This window comes from Dioscorea cayenensis, chromosome 8, assembly GCF_009730915.1.
Source record: "Dioscorea cayenensis subsp. rotundata cultivar TDr96_F1 chromosome 8, TDr96_F1_v2_PseudoChromosome.rev07_lg8_w22 25.fasta, whole genome shotgun sequence".
In the NCBI taxonomy this organism is placed as follows: Eukaryota; Viridiplantae; Streptophyta; class Magnoliopsida; order Dioscoreales; family Dioscoreaceae; genus Dioscorea; species Dioscorea cayenensis.
This window is the reverse complement of record NC_052478.1, coordinates 2,122,632-2,144,987: the sequence shown is the minus strand read 5'-3', so window position 1 is coordinate 2,144,987 and position 22,356 is coordinate 2,122,632. Positions and strand designations below refer to the sequence as shown.

Genomic DNA, 22,356 nt, shown 5'->3' with positions numbered 1-22,356 from the left:
TTTAAGTTGAGTATACTAATAAAATTATATTGACTTGTATATTTAATAAACTTGTATGTTTAATAAATGAATGCTATTTATTTATATGCCCGGATCAAATCACTCCCAATGATACAAAGAATATATAAAAATAATAATAATCTTGTGGACCTTCCTACAAAAAAGATAATATAAAAAAATTATGGGTCTGTTTGCAAAATAGGAAGATTTATTTTAAAAAATTTGAAGGATTTATTTGTAAAATGAGCTTCTCTCGCCCCGGCAACACAACACTCATTCCCGGACCCCCGACGATGGCCGGAAAATCCTCCACCATTGCCATCTCTCCGTGCTCGCTCCAGCGCTTGCTCCTCATCCTTCGCCGCCCTCACCCTCATCGTCTTCACCGTCTTCTCCCTGCGATCTATCACCTCACCTCCCTACATCTCCTCCCACCTCTCAGATCCCTCCTCTTCCGCTGCACCGCGGCCTTCATCGATCTATCACTCGAAGGAGGTCTTTCTACTGAACTACGCGGAGATGGAGAGGAATTTCAAGGTCTTTATCTACCCCGATGGCGATCCGAAGACGTTTTACCAGACGCCGCGGAAGCTGACTGGGAAGTACGCGAGCGAGGGGTACTTCTTTCAGAACATTCGCGAGAGCCGGTTCCGGACTGAGGATCCCAACGATGCGCACTTGTTTTTTGTTCCAATCTCTTGCCACAAGATGCGGGGGAAGGTATTTGCTTAAAATCTTCTCCCTTTTTTTTTTTCCGTAGAGTTCTCTTGCTTTTTATTTCAGATTAGATGTCGTAATTGAAATGATTTGAGATGATATTTGGAAACTTTGAACAGGGATTTATCAGATGATTTCCATTGAAGCTTTTATTCACAGAACATAACAATCCTGACAAAGATTTTGATTGTTTATTTAACCATCTCTTTTTCTGTTCCAAAATTTTGCTATTTATATCCAAAAAAAGTCCAAAGCGGATGGTATTAATCTACCATACTTGAATTATCAACTTGTGAATTTGTTTGGATAGATCAAAGACACACAATTATGGTCTGAAAATCAGCAAATCTTTCTGGAGGACGATAGTGAAGAAATTTGTTTAGATAGATTAAAGTTTTGTTGTTTGCTAGTTTGAAGTTAGTTTGATGTGGTTCATCCATACTAGTATCTTTGAATGGAAGCAGACGAAGAAAGGTGCCTTCCAAGAAAGATGCACACAAATTATATAAGAAGGTAAACTCACTTGTGTCTTCGTACCCATGTTATAGTTTTTTGTTGAGCATTTGTTGGTTCAATTTCACTAAATAAGAGCTATAAATAAATCAGATTTCTTGTGTTCTATACTGAGATGGCAGATAACTGAAAATTGTCTTTTTTTTCCTCCCATAATATTTTGAACAGAAGTTGAACTCTATTTTCTTTCTTTCATTTATTTTTAATGAGTTATCAAGTCTTTATATTTTTTAAAATCTTGCAGGGCACATCATATGAGAATATGACCATTATAGTTCAAAATTATGTTGAAAGGCTTGATAAGAAAATACCCTTACTGGAATAGGACATTGGGTGCAGATCACTTTTTTGTTACCTGTCATGATGTTGGTGTGAGAGCATTTGAAGGACTCCCTTTCCTTATAAAAAATACCATTCGGGTGGTTTGTTCTCCAAGTTATGATGTCGGATATATTCCACACAAAGATGTTGCTCTTCCTCAAGTACTACAGCCTTTTGCACTGCCTGCTGGAGGAAATGATGTTGAGAACAGGTTGGAATCAGAGACATGCTTTACTCATATACATGCTACAGAAGGTGCTATGCATTTTTTATTTTTAATAGGAATTGAGCAACAAATTATGAATGCACAGGGTTCTTTCTGAATTTTTGGCCCTGTATGGTAATAATAATGGCATGTGTTTTAAATTTAGTTTTGCCTCTTCTACTATGTTAGAGGCATCCATTGTGTTATAAATCCATCCATAAATGCTTATTCCATTACATCTTCTGCTTCTCGAGCCTTGAGCTTATTAAATTGGATATTCCGGATCATTTAGTTCTCATCTAATTTATATTTTTCAAATTGATTATTGAAGATTGTTATCCAGAAAATGTACTCTGTTTATGCTTGTGGTAAACAATCATCAATGGTATCATGAGTAATTGGTAACAAACAGTTGTTACTCATGAACAGAAGTGCTTCTTAGCAAAGCCTTTATGCTTGATAACTCAATGAAAATGTTTTTCTATGAATTTAGCTATTGAATGTTACTCACAAAACATATATTACTGTTCCTTTGAAAAAGAGATTGGGTTTATTTAGTCTATGTATTTATTTTTCTAGTTCAATATTATATTGGCCATTGGGAGTCTGGGACTGCACCTTTTTATTTGGAGGTTTTAAACCTCGATTTTATGACATCCAACATTGTGGTGGAACATCAAATGAATATTTTTTTTAGTGTTTCAGCTGTTAAAAGGCAAACCAAACAGATATTTTTAAGTAAATTTATATCTATATTTACCAACTTAACTGATGTGGGACTATCCATTGAAGCATACTAGTCTATTTAAGTGCACATGTTGCAAATAAAACAATTAACCAAACTTATGTGCCATATTTAAATGTGAATCAAACAAAGTATTATCCGTGCCTATTTCAACCCAAAAATTTAAGCTAATAGGATAGGAAACTTGGGCTTATATAATTTTACATTTAGATCTATATTTATCAGCTTAACTAATTTGGGACTATTTGTTACTCTAATATCAATATATCATCAAGATATTCTTTTGTTTTTGGCTTTTATCTTCTGCTTATTAAATTATTTTCATAACTTTTGCAGGACAATACTTGGTTTTTGGGCTGGTCATAGAAATTCTAAGATAAGGGTTATCCTGGCCCGTGAATGGGAAAATGACACGGAGCTGGCTATCAGCAACAACCGCATAAGTAGAGCTACTGGAGAATTGGTTTATCAGAAGCAATTTTATAGGACTAAATTCTGTATATGTCCAGGTGGTTCCCAAGTCAATAGTGCACGGATAGCTGATTCCATTCACTATGGATGCATTCCGGGTGAGTATCTGGACTTTTTAGACCCATTGTTGAGATACTTTCCATTCATTCCATGATTTCTGGGCTTACTCTTTTCTATAGCATACTGATTGTCCTGTAAGATGATTATGAGATCACTTTGATAGTTTGTTATACATATCAGGTTATGCAATCCAATTGCACAATCTAACTACCTTTTGTTGTTTAATTCCTTTTTCCAGTGATTCTATCTAATTATTATGACTTGCCTTTCAATGACATTCTGGACTGGAAGAGATTCTCTCTCGTACTCAAGGAGAGTGATGTTTACCAGCTTAAGGCTATTCTAGAGTCTGTCTCGGATGAAGCTTTTGTTGCATTACACAAGAGTTTAGTAGAGGTATTGTTTATTTCATGTTATATGTTTTAGCCATATTCCACTCTCTGCCTCCAATTCTTCCCTCTGCTCTTCCTTTGTGGTTTCACTGGCATTTTTCTTTTCGACATTTCATGTAGAGGTTGTTATTTGGTTAGGAGAACAATATTTGAAGTCAGAGTATATGAGGCATTTTCCTTTAGAAGCTTTGATACTTGTAAGGAAGTGCACTTGCACCAAAAACATGTAAAAAAATCTGTCCAAAGCATTGCAGTGTAGATATCTCACATCTCAGGAAAATGGTAGCAAATGAGTTTTCTAATGATAAGAAAATTAAGTTTGGTTTTGTTGCATTCTTTTTTTCTTCTTACCAGATATCTGATGTGTTTATAGGTCCAGAAACACTTTGAATGGCATTCTCCTCCCATTCAGTATGATGCGTTCCACATGGTTATGTATGAGCTTTGGTTACGGCACCATGTTATCAAGTACTAGAACTGTGTATATCATGTGTAAATTGGTTTTTTGCGGGATTGGATAGAGGCTGAGCAGAGGATGTCAATCCTTGGTTCTGCAGATGCTGAAGGTTAGAATGAAAATACCCTTGCCTTCGCTTTTTAACTCATGTTGAAACAAGGACCTTGGTGACAGAGCAATAGATACGGAGTGTCGTGGTCCACTTGTTTGTTTGTTTGTTCCTTTTTTTTTTTTTTGCCTTTTTTATCAGCATTATACCTTTTGCCACTGTGCCAATATGTAGAAATATTAGGTGGTGGAATTTACTACTGCATTCTTTCATTTATACTGCTCTAACTTAATAATTTCATTTACCTATTCTTCTTAATTTATGCCTGTAAAGCTCAGTGTTTGAAAATGGGATAAGGGAGGCAAGGTAGTGGTTGAGTGTCTTTAATTTTCTGCAATGTGGACAGCTGTTACTCTTATATTTCAAGCTTCTAGTTCTTATTTTAAGCAAATATACAGAGACTGGTTCTACAAATTCTTTCGAGTCATAACTTGCATGCTTTAAAAATGCAGTGTATATGGCCATTTCGATAAGATTTTGGTATTAAATGAAGTTGAATTTTGGACCTCATTCTGACCCAAAGTGGCTATATTCAGGTCAGAGGTTATGATTCCAGTTTTGTAGCAGTCATTTGACCAAAACTCAGTTCATTGTCTGTGGTTCGGTCAGTTTTCATTCGTTTTATCTGCATTACTCATCAAAGTTTAAATTTTTGGTCATTTCAAGTGTTATACAAAACTGAACCAGCTTTGACTAGTTCGACTTAATGAAAAGTATGATGTTGTTAACAATGAGAAGGATGCTCATCCAGTTGTTATATTTTAAGAACTTGAACTTTGAGTTTGCTCTCAATTTTCAATTTGCATCTGAACTGAAGCACAACATTGCAGTTGCTGACATCTTTGTTAGGACCTTATTCTTCAGGGCATATAATCAGATTTAGTGTAGAAAGCATCTTGAATTTAATATGAATTTTAATAAGCATCATCAAGCTAAATTAGTCATTAAGCTTCTAAATTAATCATTAGCTGATCTCTCATCATGTATCATGTTTACCTAGATTAATTATTCATTTTTTTAAAACTTTCGGTTTGAAAGATGAGGAATCTCAACCAAATGCTTCTTTGTAGATCCTTTTCATGTACTTTAGTTATAAGATTTTGTATGTCTAACTGGGCAAGAATAAGATTTTATGGATGCATAAGAAAATAATATCTATTTGAAAACGGGGAGTGAACAATGAACAATCCTTACACTTTTTAGTTGAAATTTTAGATAATAATTGCTTAGAATAATTAGACACCAAATTTGAAGAAACCTTTGCCATGTATGAAGTCCTTGTTCTAATAAAATTGGCTTGAATTCGTGCATGATAAAATGTCAATAAGGACTGTTTTATTCTTGATAAAACTTTTAATGCTATGCAACTTCATGCAGACGTATCTTGATGCATTCCATGCATATCCATTAAGTCAAACTCCAATTTGATGTCATTATTAGCATTCATTTATTCATTCTATTGGTAGATAGACAGGGACAGAGACAGAGAGACAAAGTTGGGTGGGATAGTATCTGAATTGAAGATGCTGAAATGAATTAAGATTTAATAAAGGCTGCGTTTCATGTTTCTTTCTCGCTTTCTATATATATATAAAATTATTATTAGAGTGCATGTTTTTAACATTTTTTTGTTTTGTGGTGTGTAATTTTTTTCTTTTTATCAACGTGCAGAACTTATAACATCTTCTTGGTCACTTTGTGTTCTTTCTATTTTTCTCTCTTTAAATTTTAAGTAGTTGGATCAACGATTATATAGATTCTTAGGGTCCTTTTGATTCGTATATGATACAACATAGGTAGTAGAATACAATATAAATAGGTGAAATACAACACAAGTGCTTATGTTATTCCATGTTTGGTGTTTAAAGATTAATAGACAATTTGGACAAAAATTGAAAAGATTGCCATAATACTTTGGTACTATTTTAATGGCCGACTGGTGAGAGTGGTGGGATGATCTCGGTGGCAGCCCACGGTGGTTGATGGTGGTCAATGACTTGCCAGTGATAGTTGCCGGATGACACCGGTGGCCAACCGATGACGGTTACCAATGGCCGGTGGCCGCACCAATGGTCGGTGGCCTGCGACGATGATCATTGGTGGTCAGTTGGTGGTGATGCACGAGTAGTCGACTAATGTGGATGGTTATCAAGACATTATTTAGGGTAATAACGTCTTTAGTTTCTTTTTCCCTCAGTTGAATCTTTTGTATCATGATTATGCTAAGAAAAATACAAAATTTATCAAACTTGTGTCAAAAGTAAAAAAAATGAAAGTTATGTTCTTCATTTTTCGCGGATCAAAGCTGCCTATACTCAACAAACTTTGGTTTCCAACCAAATGTTTCCTCTGCAGCAATTCTCAATTGCAACAGAGACTGCCTCCCTATCACCTACTTAGGAGTTCCTCTCTCTGGTAGACGACCCAGGCGTCAGGATTGGAATAAACTCATTCAGACCATCCATGTGAGACTTGCCTCGTGGAAAACCACTTACTTATCCCACGGGGAGTCGACTTACACTTATCAACCCTGTACTATCCACAATACACTTTGCTTATCGGATGACGGTCTTCAAACTCCCTATTTGGGTTATTAAAGAAATTGACAAGACTCGTAGGGACTTCCTTTGGAAAGGTTCTGACTTGAATTCTAAAGGAGCTAGACTAGTTGCTTGGAATCGAATTTGTAGGCCTCGTTCCATGGGCAGTTGGGGAATCCTCAACATTCATGAATTCAATATTGCCCTTCTTGGAAAATGGTGGAGGAAACTCACTTCTAATTCTAACTTGTGCTGGGCCAAAATCATCAGATCCAATTACACCTTTAACCTACCTGTAACATTGTTTCATACTCCTCCAAGGAACAAATCCTTTTTTTGGGCCGGTGTAATTACCTCCCTTCCATCTTTTAGATCATGTATTACCAAAACTATTAAAGATGGCAATGATACACTTCTTTGGTTTGACAGATGGTTAGGGAATCATGCTCTTAAGGATCTTTGGCCAACCCTTTTCAACGATTGTTCTCAACAGTGGATTTCCTTAAGACTCTTCTCATGTCTTCGCAATTCTGCTGAGAATCTTTTTTTCATCTCTGCTTCACGAGTTGATTTAGCCAATTTCTTAAGCTTAATTCAGATTGTAATCAAGATCGAGAAGACTCCTCTACCGGACACTTGAAAAAGAACGGCATTTTCTCGCTTAAATCCTTCTACAAATTTCTAATTGATCGGAGGATTACGCTGCCCGCTATACCCTAAATTTTTGGAAAAATCCATTGTCCAAAGCAAAATTACACTTTTTTTCGGGCTTGTTTGGGACAACAAAAATTCATACTCTCAATAACCTCTTTAGAAAGGGGTGCAATCCTAATGCCATCGACACTTGTTTTCTCCGTCATAATGATTCGTAAAAGCGAGTGGAACATTTATTCTTGATCCGTATTTATTCTAACCAGTATTTGGTCCTTCTTCTCTAACGCCCTTGAGCTACGAGTTTTACCTTCTGCTCTCAATCATTTGGACCAAACTGGATACCTTCATTACACTCAAACATTAGATCGTTTGTGGGATTTACTTTCTAGAGCCATTATCCGGAATATTTGGCTCGAAAGAAATAAAGCGCATTTTCCAAATGCAATCGCTTTACCTTTTACTCATAATTTATTCAAAATTTCTAATATGTTGGTTGCTTGGATTTCTACAACTCCTCTTCCCAATCAGCAAAATCTCAATGAAGCTACTCTGAAGATTAAGCGCTCCCTCGACTTCTCGGGCGCTCGGGATCGAAAGACTACATCGCAAGCAGGCCCTCAACTCGAATCGGAGTAATCTACTCCACTCCGCACTCGGATTGTCCCTGTGACTCGACTGGATTTCTTCGCTTTCCTAATTGTCTTACCTTGTTTACTTTTTTTATCTCTCTTGTATTTTTCTTTTCCCGAGCTCTACACTTCTTGTGAGAACTCTTAGCTCTGTTTGTTTTCTACGGTGTGCTCTTTCAATAAACGTTGGTTTATCCACTTTTTTTCAAAAACCGTATATTATTATATCTTAATTATAGTAAAATTCTATTTTAAACGGAATATATGCATATCTATATAGCTTTACTCTAATTTTATTAGCTTGGATTAAGTCCAAACTTATGGTGGATAAATGTCTATGTCTATCACTTTCTATTAAATACCAATTGAAGAATATATTAAAAAAATAATAATAAATAAAAGAAAATAAATGAAATGAAAAAGGAGACATTCAGTGTGTAGATTCAAAGAATATAGATACTTCAATTTGTACTGGTATTTTTGTTTTTTTGGGTATGTTTGTCTTTTTTAATAAAAATTATGATTTATCCGTTTTGTTTTTAAAAAAAAAACATACATACTTTTAATTTATTAAAATAAGATAATATCAAGAAAGATATCAATGATTATCAATGTATCTTAAGAACAGATATTTATATAGAGTAAATTTTTTGGGAGGTACCCAAACTTTGACTTTGTATTTTTTCGGTATCCCAACTTTGATTTAGATCAAAAGCTAGTTACCCGACTATGATTCTCTTTCACCGCGAGCCACCCAAACAATTCCGGCCCATATGTGCTGATGTGGAGGCCGGTTTTTGCACACTCAGCCTTTCAAATCCAAGTGTCTGCCAAGTGTATCTACCACATTAACAATAGACCACATCACCCAAAATCTTTGCCAGTTCAGCACACCAGTCATCTTAATGTTTTTCTCTATTCCTCTCCCTCTTCGTCATTGTCACAGAGATAGGGTGAGAAGAGTGGCCAGAGATGGTGCACGACCATGACAAGGGAAAGAGCGGCGCGCTAGCATTGTCCATTTCATTGAGGGTGAGCAAGGTTGCGTTCTCCTTCCTGACGAGCAAGAGTGGTCCGCAACAAGATGGATTTGTCCTTAAAGTCACCGACGAGGGATTGCTAGCAAGGGAGACAAAGGGATTAGTTGGTGGCTATGTTATTTTTTCATTATATTTTTTGGTACCTTGAGAGATTTTATTTTGTCTTTTTTTTTTGTGTAATTTTGATGATGGGTTTGCGGGGATGTGCATCAAGGGTTATGTGTTCAATTGTTCATGCTGTAGATGTGGTTGTTGTTTCACAGAAGGTGTGCCTATATTATCTATTGATTGCAATAAGTTTTTTTCGATTTCGGTTGTATTAGCAACTCTGGTTGTGCGTATATTGTCTATACGTACATGTCTTGATGGTTAGAGTTTGTGAAACATCTGCACTTCTACTTTGATTAAATTGAAACACTCAAATTGGAGTTTCTATACTAATAATAATGCAATTGTAGGTGGGACATGTGCAAACTTAAATTTTGGAAGCTACATCTGACTTTACTGAAAGTATTGAATTTAAATCAATAAATCTATTGAATGTTGTCTTGAATTGCAAACTTAGTAAAAAGATGCCTATAAAAAACAATGAAAGAGTCCAATTTTGTGAAAATATGTTTCACATAACTTGGTGAAAGGATGCTTTACAAAAAGCAATGAGACTTAGTGAAACCCGCAAACTTAGTGAAAAAAAGAATGCTTCACAAAAACACCGTGTAAAAATTGCAAAAAAGAAGTTTATATAATCTGCAGTGAGTGTATTACTATAGATAAACAGCTTCATATAAATTGACATATAAATAGTTGATGAAAGTATTGCTGCGTCTCATTGCTTTACTAGAATTTCTGTAAGTTAATACATTGATGGTCAATCGTCTGTACAAAAAAATAGGGCTAATCGGAGTTTAGTGCTTTACAAAATTTTCTACAAGTCAATTCAGGAAGACAGTGTTGTATAGACATAGGCATTGCATAACAATGCTTTTACAATGATGCCACTAAAATTTCAACTTGAAGTTATACTTAACAAAACAAAAAAAAAATAAAAATAAAAGGAGCCACAAGCATCTGTGTTACTTAAAGGGGTTTTTTGTAAACAACTGATGCACCAGCAGGGGTTCCAACTCCTGGGGGCACCCAGACTTTTTGCTTTTTTTCAGCATTGCCTGGTCTTCTGCTACCCCTGCATTTCACTTGAGACTTTCCCACAGGAGCATTGCCTAGTCCAATTGATGATGATATTGTAGGATTTCTAATAGCACTGAAAGCCTAAAATACAAATAAATTCAGTCATTTTGTTTTGCCTATCCAACATAATTGAAGACCTTTAATTTCACAGATGAATTCAACAATACGAATAACTTCAAGCACTAACCTGGGTTGCAGGAACCTGGTTTACTTGTGTATCACTTGCTGCAATCCCTCTTTGAGTTCCCACCGATTTTGAAGTTGTCACATGTGTTATGGTCACCGGGATTGGTAAAAACTACAAATCAAAAGGGAGTGATCCAGTCATCAACCTCAAGGAAAGGGAATGATGCAATCACCAAAATTTATTAGTATCGATCCTCACCTGCTGAGTTGACATTATTAAGTCATTTGACTGAGAGAAATTCATATCACTATTAGAAAAGGATTCACTTTGTTCATGAATGGTCTGTATATTTTGGTAGGGAAGAAGTCAGCATAAGTTATTGACATGAACAACCTAAACTACAAATCAGAATGTGTGAAGTAAATACCTGTGGCACCTGATGGTGTGATGGTTGTTTGTTTGCTGCAGTCCCTTCAACAAGTGGGTAGAGTGTTGGGCTTCCTTTGTTTCCCTAGTAGGCATGAGCATATAATTAAATTAAATTCACCATGAACTATTCCCAAACATATATAGCTAACACCAAAAACTAAATGTGCATACCTTCCGACTCCATGGAATCTTTTTGTTATGCCCCACCTGCACCGCATATGCCACATCTCATCTTCACTCCTTTTTGCTTACCTTTCCATTGTTGAGCCACTATTTTTCACCCAGCTCTTTCCTCCTCATCATGGTTTTCCGCCTTCCTCTTGTTTCATCGCTGTGGTGGGATGATTGGACCTTGGCCACTCTTAGGGCCATGAATCTCTATCATGGGTGGGACTCAGGATGTGCCTATATGTCTCCATGAAAGTGCTTACCAAATAACATGAATGAAGGTAATTTTCGGGCTTTTCCTTATTATAGTACATGGTCGACAATCGAATGGCTACAAGGGATACCACTAAGTCGCCATTTCTCGCAAGAGCATGTGCATCTCGGACTTATTCACAACAAATTGGCCATCCGGGCCTACCACTTGTATTTATCTCCACCGACCATGTAGTCTTTGTAGAACCGACAATTCTCTCGGATTTCTCAAGTTTCTTTACACTCGGGGCGAGTAGGGGTTGTCACTTTTTGCATTGCATCTCTCATTTTCTGAATCCTCTTCATCAATTGTGTCCTTATTGTCTCATTCATTGTTATAATTCCCTTGGTTCTAGCTTCCAAGATGTAACTATTAAAAACTTCGCACAAGTTGTTCAACAGAATATCACATTTGAACCTACTCTGGAAATGTGATCTACTCCAATGCTTTGCTTCAATTTTTTCCATGTACTCAAATGCTCCCAAATTCATTCCTTTTAGACACTCTAGTGCTCTGTCAAATGCAGAGGTGTAAGTTGCCCTAGCACATGACCAAAGCTGGTCCTTAAGTGCTTTGCCCCTAAATGTCTTCTTGAAATTGGTGTGGATGTGCCTAACACAATATCTATGCTCACACATAGGAAATAATTCAGCTATTGCAGGCATCAACCCCTATTGTTTGGCCAAGGTAAGTGATGTAAGGTCATTCAACCACCCACAGGCAGAACAACAAGATGGAGAGTTTTTGAGAAAGGAAAAAATAAAAATAAAAATTCAGAAGATACAAAGACACATACAGAACAAGTTAAAAATCAGAAATTGCAACCACATATATAGATAAGACAAAGCATCCATAAAAATTGCAAATATCAGAAGATTGATAGTTTTTTAGATACATTTAAATAAAAATTAAAAAACACAAGATGCAAGCAGATATACAGAACAAGTTAAAAATCAGAAGTTGCAACCACATATATAGATAAGACAAAGCATCCATAAAAATTGCAAATTCAGAAGATTGATAGGTTTTTTAGATACATTTAAATAAAAACCAAAACCAGGACAAAGCATGCAATTTTCCAAATCTATATATATAGAATGTATTAAAAACAATGTATTAAAATCTGGAAGTTGGAGTAGAATGGATTTGTTTACCTTCTGCCTATCAGTCATGAATGCCCATTGGTGGTCGCTCATTGATCATGAGGTCTTGAGCAAGTATTTGTAGAAACCATGTCCGCTTTTTCCTTGTTCTCCCTTATCGACAATGTTTCCATGCAATGGGGTAGATGTAGTCATTTGCATCTATCCCAACTGCAGACAATAGCTGGCCTCCATACAATCCTTTTAGGAAGCATCCATCTAATGACACCAATTTCCCTCGCGAACTCTGCTAAGAAACCCCGCTCTCAATGGAGCTAGGCAAACATACATACTTTCTAAGACCTCTTCATTACAGCTTAATTATTATTGTTGAGCCCGGTGTGTCCTCACTAATTCCAGCACTTTTGTAGTCATACAACTCGGCCATTTGTGATTCCTCATCACCATCTATGATCCTTAAATCATATTAGAAAAACATGGTAGAAGTTTAGAATTAGGGTCCCACAAGTTGTATGGAGAAATATTAAAAATTGCAATGTTCAAGATTTAGCACACCTTTGAGCAATACACTTGGCTCTAGAGGGCTTTTCAATCGACTGATGTCTACCTCTTGATTAGTTTTCACAGCCCTGCACAATACCAAAGAACTCTCCAACTGGGGTCGCCTCTAAATTGTTCAAGGTAATTCTTTGCTATCCACTCTGCACTAACATGTCTCATATTATGATCTCTAGCGATTCATGCTCTAGCACTCCGCACTTTTATTTGCAATCGTGCTTTGGTCTGTCACCATTGGTGATGCCCATAAGTAAAAAGGACACCCTTTCTTGCAAAAAGCCTTGCATTTCTTCTTGGTGTTAGGCCTAAAGTTCATCACATACCTATTCTTAATCCCATAGGTTTTTACAACCTCTTTAAATTGTTTGAAATCTCTGAATTTCATTCCAATTTTAAAGTGTGGGTTCTTCATGTCAACTTCATCGTTAAATTCAGAATACCTAGGTCTAGGTGGCCACTGTTGTTCTTCATCTGTGGAAGAACAGGATTGTAACTCCTCTGAACCAACATAGTCAGAAATTGCAACATCATCATCTCCATCATGTGTAGCTTTACCATCTAAATCACCATCTGCAGTAGATCTATCAGGTTTGCATTTGACTTCATCTTCTGATTCCTCACCAAAACTGTAGTCTGAATCATGGAAATCATCATCCTCATCAACCTTTTTCCCCCTATCAGGGCTCCCATGACTACAGGCTTCTCCAAGTCTCGCGATCATCTATGCCCTCCTCTTCTTCCTCTCGTACATATTTTTAATAGTGCAGGCCCAATAGTTTCACCTAATCCCACACCTTCATCATTGCAAACATCAATACCAATACCATGATCTGATGGCCTACCACGACTGGGAAGATTAATGCAAACATACACCTCTTTACTACAACCAACAGACATTGACATTGTTAGGGCATCTAAATCAGTTTTGATCTCCTTATACCCTTTCTCACCACTTGTTGTATCTAACCACCAAAATGAAGACCCTTCAATATCTAAACAAAATTCCTTGGCCATACTTACTAGCTCTAGTTTGGAAATTGTGTCAGAACAACAATAGTCTATGTATCCAGCGATGCCCTCTATTTCATCCAACTTGTAATGCAACCTTATACTGAATAGCTCAGCATATGGCACTATTAACAAATGTGTGAAAGTTAAAGGAGATCACATACCAATAGTCTATTTAATACAACTACAGTTGCATCCACACATATGTCTAAAAGTCTATCATCAGTTGCAACCATAATTTACTTCAATCAATTAAAAACATATAGCAATAATTAAAACACATACCAATAATTAAAATCTTATCATGCACATATTTTACTACAACTACAACTGAACTTTGGTTCGTGTTCTCCAGAGTCAAGTGCAATGTTCTCTGTACTAAGGAGAAGAAGTGACTGAACCAGGCCAGGCCTCTATCTCAATAGCAAGTCAAACCGTGACTCTTATTTGAACTATAAACCTTGGTTCAAAATATCAAGCAAGGTACATATATACTCCAGCAGGTTTTGTTCAAGCCAATATTCAAACCAAACAAACAAGTTGCTATTGAACTTTCGTTATCTAGTTAACATTGATGACATGATGTAAAAATTACACAATAAATAAAACCATCCAAATCAGTTCAGTTAATGAGTACACAAGAAAATTACATATCTATATTACTGGCAAATTAACATTGGTGGCAGGACATATGTTTTTAACAAAATAAAGTCATTTAATCTATATTACTGGCAAATTAATTATGCAGTTACAAGTTAAGTTCAACTAAATCAAGTTCAATCAATATAAATAAAATCATTCAATCAACTTGGATTTAAACCTTTCAATGTGGAGTCCCTACATAGCCTTTTCAACTTCATCTGTCTTCCACATTCAGGTTATTAATTAATAATGGAAACCACAAGGAGATCACATACCAAGAGTCTATTTAATACAACTACAGTTGCATCCACACATATGTCTAAAAGTCTATCATCAGTTGCAACCACAATGTACTTCAATCAATTAAAAACATATAGCAATAATTAAAACACATACCAATAATTAAAATCTTATCATGCACATATTTTACTACAACTACAACTGAACTTTGGTTCGTGTTCTCCAGAGTCAAGTGCAATGTTCTCTGTACTAAGGAGAAGAAGTGACTGAACCAGGCCAGGCCTCTATCTCAATAGCAAGTCAAACCGTGACTCTTATTTGAACTGTAAACCTTGGTTCAAAATATCAAGCAAGGTACATATATACTCCAGCAGGTTTTGTTCAAGCCAATATTCAAACCAAACAAACAAATTGCTATTGAACTTTCGTTATCTAGTTAACATTGATGGCATGATGTAAAAATTACACAATAAATAAAACCATCCAAATCAGTTCAGTTAATGAGTACACAAGAAAATTACATATATATATTACTAGCAAATTAAGCATCCACTGATTTAATAAGAATGATAAGAGCTATCAATTGCACATGAACTCACAAATTAAATGGTAGACCCTACACATGAGTAAAAAAAAAGGAAGCAAAATATTTTAAGAAAGATACAAGTGCATTCGAACAAGTGCAACATCTACTAATTTAATAAGAATGATAAGATCTATTAGTTGCACGTGAACTCACAAATTAAATGGGGGACCAAATTAAATGGGGGACACTGCATATGAGTAAAAAAATAGAAGCAAAATATTTTAAGAAAGATACAAGTTCATTTAAACAAGTGCAATATCTACTAATTTAATAAGAATGATAAGAGAATTCAAAGACACATTAACTTAAAAATTAAATGGGGATCCATATGGGTCCCAGGCAAACACTACTCATGTGAAACAAAAGTACAAGCCCTGTAAACAATACTCATACTAAAGCTGCTACAATCGCATCTAAACAAGTTATAACTAATTACTAAAACTATAATATTTACCACAATTACAACCTCATCCATGCAATAGACGAGTAAAGACTAAAACCTTGCAAACCCTACAAACCCTGCAAACCCTACCTTCGATTCATCTTCAATTTCAAACTTCACACAGCCAAATAGTTCCAAAATGACTTCGATTTCAAAGAAGAGCACTTACTGTAGTCAGCTTCTTCTCCTTCTGACCGCATTCTCCGCCATCAGCCCATTTTCACCAACGAGCTTTCTTCCGCTCAACTCGGCGACCACTTGCAGCGACCACAAGCTTCTCTTCCTCGCTATGACCAAGACCAACACCGCCACCTCTTCTTCATCACTCTTCCCGCTTTTCAAAGCCAAACAATGAGGATTGTATCCTTCTTTCGCTCTCAAGACCGCTTCATTTCTTCTTTCATTCTCAAGACGAAAGTGGGCTCGCTGACGCTGGCAGCAGCAATCGCTCGACACGTGACTATCTCCAATCCTGACGTGGAATTACAATGTTTTCACATGAAAAATTTAATATGACTTAAGTGTACACACTTGGATTTGAAAGGTCGAGTAGTGCAAAAACCGCCTCCACATCGCACATATGGGCCGGAATTGTTTGGGTGGCCTCACGGTGAAAGAGAATCATAGTCGGGTAAACTGCTTTTGATCTAAATCAAAGTTGGGATACCGAAAAAATACAAAGTCAAAGTTTGGGTACCTCCCAAAAAATTTACTCTATTTATATAAGAGGCAACCAAGATTAAATGAAAAGATCTAGTCTCTAGTTCAAATCATTAAACGCCTTTTCATCCCTGACAGTGAGATTTTTTTTTGTCAATATTATTTTTGGTGTGTACATATATGTATTTTTTTTAAAAGAGAAAATACATATAATTGATTTTTATGGCGGAGGTTAAGAGTTTAACTTTCTCTCAATGCATGGTTAAAGCGTAAATGAAGATTATGTGCTATTTATCCACATTATCAGAAAAATAGAGAAACTGAAAAAGAGTTTTCGAATCCATGGGTGAGGATTCGAATTTTATTTAACTCAGTACATAGTTGTCCACATCTATCAAAATCACTAAATATATAATTTTTTTAAATAAATCGAAACTTTATGTTTTTGTAGATATTTTTTTATTTTGATGTAATTATATTATATATAACTCAAATGAAATCCTTATGAGATATCAATATTTTCTCACATTAAAAATTATTATTACCGTCTAATTGAAAATTTGATTATAAGGTATTTGATTAAAATTGACAATTATAAATAATATGCATTTTGAAGAAAAAAAAAAAGGATAAACAAAGTTTATGTCATACTAAAAAATTCTTTACCATCAATATAAGAAACTTTTTTTAACTTCTAGCCAAACCCAATTGTAAAGACCTTTAATGGAATCTTTAAAATAGTGGTGCTATCAATCCAATTTTTTGAAAACAAAGTTCAATATACAATTTTGAGTTAATGTTGATTATGATTAAATAATATAAAATGAAATGAAATGAATAAAAAGCAGCACACTTTCTCTACCCACATGGAGTCCATGTATTTAAAAATTAATATTCCCATCGATTGGTTTTGATCATTTAAGGTTTTGTCAATTATAAAGATGACGAAATTACTAGTAAAACATTAACATTACTTCTGAAAATAATCAAATACTCATTAATTATTAAAAATTAAAAACATCATTTTCATCAAGATGGTGAAATAAACAAATTAACAAATGGAAAACTACTTCACTTTAAACACTTGTAGATTAAGGCATACAGAACTTTGCAAATAATACTAAGTTTCTACATAAATAAATCTGTTTTTATTGTTGTTGATAGTAAAATAATGGGTCATAATCAACATAATTTATGATTTATTTATTATACTTTTATAAATTAGAATTATTTTTTTTTATTTTTACCCATAAAAATGGGGAAAAACACAAACAATGCTTCCAGGCATTTTCTACATTTGAATCTTGAAAAATGTCATAAAATTGGGTAGAGTCACTGCTCATGGAAGTACGCAAAAACCACCTCAATAATGACCCCTAAAAACAAATATTATATATATATATATATATATAAATTAATAAATCAAAAGGATATATCTTAAAAAAATTAAAACAAATTAATGATCTCTTGATTAATTGTCAGTAAATTTTTTGAGTAAAGTGTTAGAGTTTGAATCTCAATTCATGTAAGAATAAAGGGGCATAAATATATTGATAATTATTAACTCTATAGTTATGTGTGGTTAGTCAATATTTTATTAAAAAAATAAAATAAAACGAAAAAATACACCTAAACATACATAATTAAATTAGTAAATATAAAATTAATTCATAATAAATTTTGAAAATTATAAAGTTAATTGACCCAAAACACAACAATTACGAATTAAGATAGACTGAACCGGACCGGTGAGACAGTTGGAGGAGGGAGCTGGCCGGTTCTAAGCGGGCCGAACTTCTCGTACAACTAGAAATGAAGAATTCATATCGCGATATAATGAAACGTTTATATCGTGAGTTAATGCTCTAACGCAAATCGTCCGACCTCTATATATACTACTCCTCCCCTGCCTCGTTTAGCATCATCGCATTCGCACTGCCAATCTCTCTCTCTCTCTCTCTCTCTCTCTCTCTCTCTCTCGCTCATGGCAGCTTCGGTGTCTCTAATGGCAGCGCATGCTGGTGCCCGGCGCTTCTTCGGTAGCCCAAGCTCAAACTTCGATGCGAGAAAGAAGGTATATATTGCAACGCTGAAGATCTTCATGGTTTTTATCATAAAGGCTTCTCAGCTTCTGGTTTAGGGTTTATCGATGCAGAGCTCTATCTCTTTGTGCATTCTCTTTGTTTTGCTCCTTTTTGGTTTCTAGATTTGTTTTGATTCCGTATGTCATGTATGGTTGTAGGAATTCGTGAGTGCAATTGAAAAAAAGATGGATTTTGCAGTTCCGAGTTAGCGTGGATAAAGATGGAAAGGCGATGATAAGGAAGGAGAAAAATGAGTGGAAGGTGGATTACTCCGGGGAGAAGCCGGCGACGCCGCTTCTTGACACGATTAACTATCCAATTCACATGAAGAATCTCTCTGTTCAGGTAAGCAAGAGGATCAAACAAAGCAAAAAAGCTTTGATGTTGTTTTTTGATCTCTTATATTATGGATGATTGCTTAAGAGTGATTGAAATCGTAGGAGTTGGAGCAACTGGCCGCAGAGCTGAGAGCAGACGTAGTGTACACAGTTTCAAACACCGGAGGGCACCTGAGTTCCAGTCTCGGCGTGGTGGAGCTCTCTGTTGCCCTGCACCATGTGTTTAACACCCCTGAAGACCGGATCATCTGGGATGTAGGGCATCAGGTTGATGGAATTCTTCATTGAGGCCATTTGGAATGAATTTGGAGGACTTTGAGCTCTTCTTGAGTTTTGTTTTTGATGTTTTCCCCCCTTTTTCTGATTGAATTGCAGGCATATCCTCATAAGATCCTGACAGGAAGAAGGTCCAGGATGAATACCATCAGACAGACCTCTGGACTTGCAGGGTTTCCAAAGAGGGATGAAAGTGTTTATGATGCTTTTGGGGTTGGCCATAGCTCCACCAGCATCTCTGCTGGGCTTGGTGAGCTTTCTCTTTGTTGAATTCTCTCAATTTCATTGAATTTGATGAGAATTGCGTTTGAAATTCGTAATTCAATTCACTTTGCTCTATTCTCTCAATTTCCTTGAATTTGATGAGAATTGCGTTTGAAATTCGTAATTCAATTCATTTGCAGGGATGGCAGTGGCAAGGGATTTGTTAGGAAAGAAGAACCTTGTGGTTTCTGTGATTGGGGATGGTGCCATGACTGCAGGCCAGGCATATGAAGCCATGAACAACTCTGGTTACTTGGATTCTAACCTTATTGTTGTCCTGAATGACAATAAACAAGTATCTTTGCCGACCGCCACACTCGACGGCCCTGCTACTCCTGTTGGCGCACTCAGCGGAGCCCTCACCAAGCTGCAGGCCAGCACTAAATTTCGCAAACTCCGGGAAGCTGCCAAGGTTTGGATTTACAGATATTGCTTGATTCATATGTTCTGTTTTTCATTTTCTGGTTTGCAATGCTAGTGATAGGATAAGAAATTTATGTCAAGTGAAATGAAGAACTTCTGGTGATTCCTTAAAAACTGGTTGAAATTTTAAATGAAAAGGCTTCTGTTTGTTCATGTTTATGCCATAGTTGCCGCAACTATGATACGGGTGATCATTAAAATCTATATGTCTACTGTCTTCTAACTAAATGTTTCTATTGTCCTTTCAACAGAGCATTACAAAGCAAATTGGAGGCCCTACATATGAAGTTGCAGCTAAGGTAGATGAATATGCTAGGGGCATGATAAGTGCTTCAGGTTCTACACTGTTTGAGGAGCTTGGTTTGTATTACATTGGCCCTGTAGATGGGCACAATGTAGAAGACTTGGTAACCATATTCCAAAAGGTGAAGGCAATGCCTGCTCCAGGACCTGTCCTCATCCACATCGTCACTGAGAAAGGGAAGGGATACCCCCCTGCCGAGGCTGCAGCGGACAAGATGCATGGCAAGGCTCATAACACATCATATCATCTAGACTCCTCTGCTATGTGTTGTCAACAGATTTATGAGTTTGCAAATACTTGTTGATTCAGGTGTTGTCAAGTTCGACCCAAAAACCGGGAAGCAGTTCAAGTCCAAGCCATCTGCTCTTGCATATACTCAGTACTTTGCAGAAGCACTTATCCAAGAAGCAGAAGTTGATGACAAGATTGTCGCGATCCATGCAGCCATGGGTGGCGGTACAGGGCTCAACTATTTCCAGAAGAGGTTCCCACAGAGATGTTTTGACGTGGGAATTGCTGAGCAGCATGCAGTGACATTTGCTGCAGGTCTGGCCACAGAGGGCCTCAAGCCGTTTCTGTGCCATCTACTCATCTTTCCTTCAACGAGGATATGATCAGGTACACTAGAAAGCAAACTCATTTGGTGCATCTATCTATCTATCTATCTGTCTGTCTATCTTCTTTGTTGTTAAGTTGATTGAGAAGTGACTTGATTCTGGAATGGAATTGAAGGTGGTGCATGATGTGGACCTACAGAAGATTCCAGTGAGATTTGCAATGGATCGAGCGGGGCTTGTTGGAGCTGATGGGCCAACACACTGTGGAGCATTTGACATCATGTACATGGCCTGCCTGCCCAACATGGTGGTGATGGCGCCTGCCGATGAAGCTGAGCTTATGCACATGGTTGCAACAGCAGCTGCCATCGATGATAGACCGAGCTGCTTCAGATTCCCTAGGGGTTGTGGCATTGGTGTGCCCCTCCCTATTAACAACAAAGGCACCCCTCTTGAGGTATATATACATCAGTAATTGAAAGCATGTTCCGTAATCGAAACTTGACCATTCTTTTAAGTTTACACCGTATGGTATTTCTGATTCATTGCTTAGATTGGAAAGGGAAGGATTTTAATGGGAGGCAACAGAGTTGCCCTTCTTGGATATGGCTCCATGGTTCAGACATGTGTAAAAGCTGCAGATTCACTTAGCAACTATGGCATTACTCCCACAGTCGCTGATGCCCGTTTCTGCAAGCCCCTTGATGCAGAGCTAATTAGAACTCTAGCAAATGAGCATGAGATCTTGATCACTGTTGAAGAAGGTTCCATTGGAGGCTTTGGGTCTCATGTGTCTCAATTTCTGAGTTTGAACGGTCTCCTAGATGGGCACCTCAAGGTAAGATTTATCAACTACAACAATCCCCGTCCTGACTGCATTTCTATACTATTCCTGTTAATAACAATGTCGAAATAAAATCAATGCAGTTGCGATCAATGGTGCTTCCGGATAGGTACATCGATCATGGATCCCCTAAGGACCAGATTGAAGAAGCCGGGCTCTCCTCAAAGCACATTGCAGCAACAGTGCTATCTCTCTTAGCCAGACCAAAGGAAGCTTTGCACCTTCTGTGATGATTTTGAAGTATAGTTATTAACATACAAAAGAACTGCAGTAACATCATTTCACAATCCATTCATCTTCATTAGGATGAATTTGTTGTAAATCCATATCCATCCTTGTCGGTATAATAGCAGATCTACAACTGGTTGATGAAGGATGTTATGGAGGATAAAAAAACAGTCAAAGGATCTTGGAGCTCTTGTTTATTAGCACTGTTGTATATTCACATTTGTCATGTTGTAACTGTTTAAGTTGAAATATATCATACAGAAGTTATTTCAAATTGTCAGAATCTCTCAGCCTGATGATGCTATTTCTTTGCTTTTTGTCTATTTGTTGTAATTGTAAGAAATTGACGGTGATGTCTTCATATCAATAAGAAATTGCTGGCAGAAATGACGGAGGCAATGTTTTTGTCATGACTGCTTGGATTGTTTAATGTTGGATTTGAACATGATTAGCGTAAGAAATTTAAAAGAATGGTATGCCAATAATTGCTTAAAAAACTCTAAGCAGAAATAGACGATTTGTTCGACAAAGTGAACGTTCAAAGAACACAGTGATTTCTTCATTGGTGTCTTTATTGTGAACAGAATAGCAAGCTTTAGTCTAAGTCTTGGTAAGTTTTGTACACATTATGATACTTTTAAATTTTATTCTAATTATGTGAATATCTACAGACAAGTTTAGAAGATTCTCTATTTCAATTCATGTTATGATAACTGGACCAATAATGGATGACCATCATACAATGACCACTCTTCACTCACATAGAAGTTCTAGAAAGCAT

The 22,356-nt window shown here is 36.4% G+C and overlaps 1 protein-coding gene and 1 pseudogene across 1 annotated transcript; both read left to right on the top strand.

Annotated features, from left to right (window-relative positions):
* Positions 1–217: 217 nt before the first annotated feature.
* Positions 218–4,316, top strand: LOC120266513 (annotated as a pseudogene).
* A 13,883-nt stretch (positions 4,317–18,199) lies between these two features.
* LOC120266379 (probable 1-deoxy-D-xylulose-5-phosphate synthase 2, chloroplastic) lies at positions 18,200–21,955 on the top strand. The gene is given in 11 exon segments (XM_039274004.1): positions 18,200–18,331; positions 18,540–18,686; positions 18,782–18,946; positions 19,055–19,205; positions 19,360–19,631; positions 19,894–20,167; positions 20,256–20,518; positions 20,520–20,564; positions 20,679–20,960; positions 21,057–21,341; positions 21,431–21,955. Coding segments are annotated over 11 exon segments (2,121 nt in total). The 5' UTR covers positions 18,200–18,241; the 3' UTR covers positions 21,578–21,955.
* The last annotated feature ends 401 nt before the right edge of the window (positions 21,956–22,356 follow it).